Source organism: Nelumbo nucifera, chromosome 1, assembly GCF_055504915.1.
Source record: "Nelumbo nucifera cultivar China Antique chromosome 1, China Antique-T2T, whole genome shotgun sequence".
In the NCBI taxonomy this organism is placed as follows: Eukaryota; Viridiplantae; Streptophyta; class Magnoliopsida; order Proteales; family Nelumbonaceae; genus Nelumbo; species Nelumbo nucifera.
This window is the reverse complement of record NC_142649.1, coordinates 102,208,516-102,216,734: the sequence shown is the minus strand read 5'-3', so window position 1 is coordinate 102,216,734 and position 8,219 is coordinate 102,208,516. Positions and strand designations below refer to the sequence as shown.

Sequence of the window (8,219 nt, the reverse complement as noted above, 5' to 3'; positions counted from 1 at the left end):
CATGAAAATTGGGATTCCGACAACATAGAATATGAGATTTCTTGCCTTCTTTGCAAGACCTTGTCCTGGTCCTGCCTTCAAATCAAAGACAATGAAGAATCTGAGATTTCTAAGGTCCGAGACTTTCAAGCACATGGAGTTTTATGAATGTTTGATGTTTCAACTCTTTATCTGCTTATTTGAATCATTGAAGTCAAAAATCATGCAACAGAGGTCCAGTGACGACACTTGTTGGGAAAACTGCAGAAGATATCTTTTTAATTAACAACACTTGATTTGACCCAAGAAGCGTATCAACAGTAGAGCCTGAGACCTGAGAGCAGAGGATCAACGACCCTTCTACATCGCCGAATCTTGACACCGGAAGATTCTCAAAACTCTCCACTCAAAGCTTCTTACCCAGATTGACAACTCTGAAAGACAGGAGGAAGTCTCTTCCAATCAAAGACGATGAAGAATCTAAAATTTCCAAGAATCTGACATTGGTGGTCCAATGTCCCATGCTTTTGACAGATGAAGAAGACGAGAAAGGGAAAAGGCAACCCAGGAAGAGAATCCAAATGGAGCTGTTACTTAATAGAAGAAGAGAGTGACAGGGGGAGCCCTGATTTGGAGAAAGTGTGTGTGAGAGAGGAGCCGGAGGTGGAGGGGGTTAATGTAGTGGCAGGTTAAGGAGCGAATCAGTTCGGTTTGCTGTTGAAAGGAAGAAGACAGAAAGGGTAAAATCGGGTTTTAAAAAAAGATATGCGCCATCTGTATACGAATTTAATGGATACAAACGGTAAGGGTAGAGCTAGTCAATTGTCAGAAACAGTAACGGTAGCATTAGTCAATTTTCAAACAGTAGGGATATACTTAGTCAATTAGCTAAACCATAAGGGTAGTTTAAGAAATTTACCCATTTTTAATTGGTTTTTCCAAATGTATTTACCCACACCATGCATCATCGATGAATTTTGAATCTTCCCCACTTGGCATTGGTTCGAACTCTACAAACTAGACTTGGCGATTGGGTTGGGTGGATTGGATTCGGGTTAGGTTAAAATACTTTGGGTTGGGCCACAAATGCTATACCCAACCTTAAATGTTCAATTTAGGGTCGAACCATTGGTCAATTTGGGTCATCTCGAAAAATTATTGGACATTTAAAAAATAAAAAAATATAAAAAAACAAGATTAAAGGAATTAATCATAAAATTCTTAATAGAAAATTAAGAACTTGTTTAATAATTCAAAGAGTAAAGATTAAAGAATAGAAACTTCTAACAATATATAAATAGTTTTAATTAAACCTATCAGTCAAGTCAACAGATTGACCCATGATTCAACCTAGCCCAGTTTTTCCGGGTTGGGTTGGGTCATTCTTATGTTCAAATAGTGTGTGTTTGGAACCGTGGGCATTTATTAAATGAATACTACCACAGAGACACTATTGTGCCACTTCAGCATTTCTCCCATTATGTGAATCCATACGCATAAGGACTTACAAAAGTAAACTTTGGTTTATATGCACATTTACCATTTGAGAGAGTTTCATTTTAACACTTCCCCCAACAATGAATGGACATTTATTCAATATTTTGCTGATATGGCACCTAGAATGCATCATTAATTTTCTTATTTTTCTAATAAATCAAATACAAAATGTTTATTTCAATAAAACTCCACGGTTACAAACACATACACCTCTAACCTTGTTTATACGAATTGGGTTGGATCAACTTTTCGCTAGTAATACTCCAAACACTGGTATTTGAACAATAACTACCCCAAATTTACAATATCGGGTCAAAGAAGCTTTTAATCGAATTAAAAACATTGGATGATTGTTGAAGATGTCACGTCGCCATTGACGTCTAATGTTTAGTTTTCCCATGTTCTTTTCAAGAGTTATATACCTCAAATTTACACTATCGGGTCAAAGAAGCTTTTAATAAGCATTGCATGATTGTTGAAGATGTCACGTGACCAATGACGTCTCATTTGGAAAGGATGCAAATTGAGTGTAAATCCCGTTGAGGGTAAAGTTGTATTCTGATTCATTTTTGTTTGGACCAATGTATATTTATATTGATAATAAGATGTAAAAATACATCAACAAAAAAGAAGTAAATTTGTATTTAAGTGGGTTTTTGATAAAATATATATATATATATATATATATATATATATTTTATTAGAATTTATGTTTACATCTACTATAGCTAAAAGTCTGTTTGATAAGAAAATAAATTTATCGATACAAAATTAATCCAATTTTACAATTTATATAAACCGTTTTACACTCTACAAGGCTGTTTCAAATAACCGAAAATCGGATTTGGTGCCGATAAAATTATGGTTCATATGTTCTCTCAGTCTTTTACAACATTGTATTTGGAAATATCTTTTTATAAATAAAAATATAAAGTAAAGAGATATTCTAACGCATGACTGAAAAGGACGTTAAAAACGATGTGAAGGACTGAATCAATCCAAAAAAAATAATGGATGCAATACACATGATAATGACTAGTTTGTAGGTGGTTTGCACCAGCCAGCATCCCTCTTTATATAATTGCCACCAGTTGGGATTTGTTCATCACAGTAGATTTTTTTATAATTGCTAACAACGCTCACCCAACTGCACATTAATAATATAGGTGATGTAAAGTACAACCAAATATTTCTAATATACAACTAATAGATGAAATGTATTAATCAACAGACAGATCCGTTAATCGGTATTAAATGGTAAGTCCCTCGCCTCAAAATTTTTGCTTGCAAAATCTCAAAAGAGTTGGTATACATAATTCCATCCAAAGGGTGGTGGTATAAACGTTTAAAGTTGAACCTGCCTAATCAAACGTGATTTTGTAAAGTGAAAATGTCTATATATATGATGTTTAGATGCATAGGCAGATCTATATATGTATGTGTCAGTGTGGACAATTATTCCTGTGAAAAATGTGCATAAGGTATAAAAAAAAAAAAAAAAATTGTCCTCACTCAATTAAAATAATGACACCCCATGTCCCAAGATCTATTTAAAATCTAAAAACTAAAATAATGAGAGGGGGAACTGGTGTTAAAGCCCAGAACTGCATTTCCAATAAACAACTTTTTTTTTGGCATCAAGGATATTTTGCCAAATTATTAAAGCCCAAAAGAGCAAAACGATTGATATGATTAGAGTTGCAAATCGGGCTGTCACCCGACTTTGGACCAGCTCGGCACGCATGCCATACCAGGCAGCACGATGGTTCAGGGCGGAACAGTTTTTCTTTTTTGGGTGCGTTAATGTGTTAGTTACTAGATTTGTGCGGAGGTTATGATCAATTCGAGTAATTCTGAGGTATATGATGTGGTAGACTAGTCTAACGGTCGAGATATCAATGCTTCAAAGATCTCGATTATGGTTTTCAAAACCGGACCAGACGATCAGACTAGAAAAATCGGGAATAGGCCAAGTGATTGGTTCCATTTTTCTCCAAAACTGGATTTTCTCCAAAAATCGTTGATTTTGGTCAGCAAACCGCTGATCCGGGCGGTTAATTGTTTGAGCAGTTTTGATAATTTTTTTTTATATTTTTTATATTTTTTTATTTTTTTGTCAGGACGGGCTGACCACTCAGTTCGAACAATTGAACCGTTCGACCCGATAACTGGACCCTTGACTGGTTCGATCTTCAGGTTGGTTTTAAAAACCATGATCTCGACTCAATAACGTACTATTGGAATGGGTTAGCGGGCTATTCCTTGTAGGTCATCTTGGATTCCTACAGCTTGGCTGGCTTCTAGGATATAGGTCGTCGTAATCTTACAAGGTCTACTAGGCCTTGCTGAAATAGAAGTCGGCCTGGACAAGGTGCTCCAAACTAACTTGTCGAGCTAGTTTGCTTACTCAACGCCGAGATATCACCCGAAGGCCATGCATTACAATATGATTGAGAGGACCAAATTACCCTCACCAGATATTAAACAATAAATACCCCAAGTATATGTTTGGCATCGATGCTACAGTTGCAACATAGTTTTCTGACTACTGATGTGTAGCTTGGAGCACCATTTTCTTAGAAAATGGTGCATTTATTTTTGTTTGGAATCGTTGCTGTCAGGTAGGACGCTTCCTGGAGCAATAACAACTTTTTCTATTTGGTATCATTGCTCCAAAAAATGTTTTTAACACTGGTACCCATTATCCAGTGCCACATCACTGCTCTGTTGGCAACAACGAGCTGCAGCTTCAGGAAATGTCAAATTTAGCGTTGCTCCAAGCCATGACTTCCCAATTTCTGAGGCATGGCTTGGGGCACCGGTTTTTTTATGAAAAAGCGGTTTCAAATAAATGTCCGTTTCTTGGAGAATCGTTTTTTCGATATGATGCCGTTGCTCCAAAAAACAACAACGATGCCAAAGAACCCCCAAATTTAACCTACTTGGTCAAAGAAGCAGTTAAGCGAATTAAAAGCATTGCATGACTGTTGAAGACGTCATGTCACCAATGATATCTCACCTAAAATACCAATTCAACAAATTCGGTTCAGAAAGAAGCAACTAGAAGTGTACTCCCTCCCGGTGAACAGGATTTGGACCCAAAGAAGCCACAAAATATAGCTATACTTCTAAGGAGCATTAAACATAACAAGCGATAAAGGTCTCTGAACTGATGCACTCTTACATGGTAAGTTGCCTGGTCTTCTTTAGAGGTATAAATTGGGCCGTGCCGCCCGGCCCAGGCCCGGCATGACCATGCCGGCTGTGTTAGGCCTAGTATTTTAGGTCCACGGGCTGGCATGGCATGGCACGGCACGACACGACCGAGTGGGCCGTGCTGCCTATGGTTCGCGGGCTGGCACGGCCCAGCCCATAGCCCGGCCTAGTACAGCCTGTGGCATAGCCCATATATATGTTTTATAATTATATAATAATATATAATATATTAATAAAATAAATATTTTTTTTATTTTATTATACTAATTTATTTCATTATTGCATATATAAGCAATTTTATACACAAAATTCATATAAAATTAAATTTTTAAGTTTTTTTGTCAATTTTTTGAAATAAATAGCTTTGGCCCAATACACGGCCCTACTTGGCCCAAGACTCGGCCCATGGACCCACACGGGCCTGAGCCGTGGGCCATGCCGGCCCGACCCCCGAATTTTTCACTGGGGAGGGCGGCACGGCCCGTGATGGCCTGTGGGCCAGCAAGGTATGACCCGCACAAAGTGCGGGCCACCCACGAGCCGTGCCGTGCTGGCCCGACACGACCCACTTTACACCTCTAGTTTTCTTCCATGTCTGCCTAATGGTACGGGCCTTACAATTTTAGGGCCCGCATGGCAAGTTTTTTTGGAAGATTTTTTAGTAATTCTAATAGTCAAAAGATGCATTGAGATTTTACATGAAAATCTGAGAAACCCGAAGCTAGTTTGGTAGATGTACATCTTTTCATACATCTTTTCGTATCTTTTTGTATTAGAATAAAATGTAAAATACACAAAAGATTCATTTGAAGTTTCCTGAAATCAACCCAAAATGGATTTTTTGCGTCTTTTCAGCATTCTCACTTTTGACCACCAAGTCTTTTGTGAATCAAACAAAAATAGATCGAAAACCGGTTTATCTAGCTTGTAAATAGCCGGAAGACTGCGCAAAAATATGTGCCAAACGGATATCTAGTCTATGATTCATGGAAAGGCCTTATACATCTGCTACACGTCAAATTTGATTCATCCTCGGTCAATCAACGATCCATCACCAAAGTCATCTAAATTACAATTTTCACCCCCGCCACTCCCTCCCCATCAGCGGTTCTTAGGAGAGGAAGACCTACAGAAAAAAAGGTATCAATACTGATTCCCGTTCAAACTTAGGCATTTGAGTCCAAACCTTTCGTTAGAACATGACAAAGGGTAATATTAGGTTTAAAAGAAATATACATCATATGATGTGACATGTGTACAGATTGTGACGAAACACCAATAATGTTAACGACAGGGTAAAATTAGGCTCAAATTCGATTAGGCTTGATTTGAGTTCAATTCTAATCTAGATTGACTTCAATCTCAATCAATAAAAAGTTTGACTAAAGCTCACCAACTTGGCTCGATTAACATACATATAAAAAATATCATATATTATATTATAAAGAATATTATAAAATATATATATTATTCTATATAATATAAGAATATATTATATATTACAATAAAATATCATATATATAAATATATTTATTTTCGAGCCTTTGAGCCGAACTCGAATTCATTAACTGAGCCACATGCCAAACTTCGGCTGGGCTCGGCTCAATTGCAATTTGCAGCCCTACCTATAATCATTGAGAGTGCTTTTGTTTTGTTGTTGCTTTTGCTGTTTCTGTTGCAGATACTGAACGAGGCCCCCAATGTAGTGGTCTTGGTGGAGCTTCACATCGCCAAAAACGGCACGCATCGATGCCGCACGGGCCCTCAGGCTCTCCCCTCCCTCATCCACCATCACCTTCTTCAGAGCCTCGGCGACGTCGCTCCCCTCGAACCTTCCATCCTCCTCGCTTCTCTCCACTTCCACCGCCAACCCTTTCTCCACCAGCTGCCGTGCGTTCAGTCCCTGATCCGCCACAAACGGCAGCACCACCAGGGCGTGTCCATGTTGCAGCGTCTCTATGATAGATCCCCACCCTGAGTGAAACAACGACCCTCCAATCGAAGGGTGCCCCAGAATTTCCAGTTGTGGAGCCCACCCCATGCACACCACCCCTCTACCTTCCGTCCGTCTCCTGAATTCCGACGGCAGGGCGTCGTCCTCGTCCACCGCCCACGTGGGCTTCCTTAAAGCCCATAAAAACGGCAAGTTCGAGAGCTCAAGCCCGTGGGCTATCTCATACACTTGATCTCTACTCAGTTTGCACTCGCTACCAAACGCCACAAACACGACCGTTCTGGGTTTCTCCCCATCAAGCCACTTAAATATCTTGCCCCACTCTCCTTCCCTTTCTTTTGCTTCTGTGCTGCTCGGCGCCGGTGGAAGCAGGCCCACTGGAATCACCGGTCTCCGCCATATCTTCTCGACCAGGTTCAGATAGTCTGGTTCGTATTCCGTGCAACTACGGATGGCCACGGCCTGGCATGCTTCAACAGCTACAACTACTCGCTCGTTGTCCGTTATACTGGACGCGTTTTGCCCAAAGAACCCGGCAAATGCGGCGTTTGCCTCGTGGCGCCGGAAGGCAACCGATGACGGGAACGTGACCCACTCCGGTGGAAACATCATGCTTTCCGGTGACGTCCAGTATTTTGCATGGCCGTCATTGGTAAGGTAGTCCAGGGGTCCGTGAAAGCCCAGCGTGGCAGCAGAGTAGACAGAGAAGGTGATTAATGGAACGCCGTATTCTCGTGCGATTTCGGCCACCCAGAAGGGGATGAAATCTTGGATGATCCAATCGGGTGATTCATTAGCGACGAATTGCTTGACCTGATGGCGCAAGAGATCGTAGGCCGTCTTGAGGTGCTGGATTTCATCCATGGAGACGTCGACGGTGGCCTCAGCTCCGAGGGGTAGGCCCTCGACAGTGGGTAAGCGGAGCTCAACAAAGCGTACGAGAGCAGCTAAATTTGGAGGAACTTTTGGGAGCCTCTGGACGTTCCTGGGAGTGGAGATGAAGGAGACGCGGATTCCGGCCTTGGCCAGAGCCATGGAAAGTTGGAGAAAAGGGATCAGATGGCCGAAGGCCAGCCATGGAACTATGACGACGTGAAGATTGTTGTTAGTCATGTCCCTCTGCTAATTTAGCTATCTCTCGGAGTTGGTTGCTTGCACCAGAATTCCTCCTTATATAATATCAGTAGTAGGGCCCGTGCGATGTAAGAGATTTGTAATAATTTACAGACGAAAATTTTCTTTAGCAAAATTTTTCTTTTTATTTTCAAAAAAAATCGACAAAAACCTCCCTTCCGTTAATGAACCAGACGAAAAACGTTAAACCGGTGATCATTTTTTAAAATACCCATTTTACCCCTATACAAGTTATTGTATATCCATATCCATGTTTACTAAAATACCCTTTCCCTCTCCTATTATCCTGGTTCCTGAAGAATGGGTGAGAAACGAAAGGGAGAGTGGCAACAGGAGAACGAACCAGGAAGCAAATAATTCGAGAAGTGGAATGACTCTCGTGAAGAAGAAAATGACTTGGGCTAGACTCTGCCTTCGGTCCCATTGGAGAACGAACGAA

The 8,219-nt window shown here is 40.4% G+C and overlaps 1 protein-coding gene across 1 annotated transcript; it reads right to left on the bottom strand.

The window, feature by feature from the left end:
- Nucleotides 1-5,399: 5,399 nt before the first annotated feature.
- LOC104611940 (UDP-glycosyltransferase 91C1-like) lies at nucleotides 5,400-7,890 on the bottom strand. The gene is made up of 2 exons (XM_010279228.3): nucleotides 6,318-7,890; nucleotides 5,400-5,818 (listed from the first exon to the last, which is right to left on the bottom strand). The coding sequence occupies exons 1-2, from the start codon at nucleotides 7,757-7,759 to the stop codon at nucleotides 5,794-5,796; spliced, it is 1,467 nt and encodes a 488-aa protein (XP_010277530.2). The 5' UTR covers nucleotides 7,760-7,890; the 3' UTR covers nucleotides 5,400-5,793.
- Between the last annotated feature and the right edge of the window lie 329 nt (nucleotides 7,891-8,219).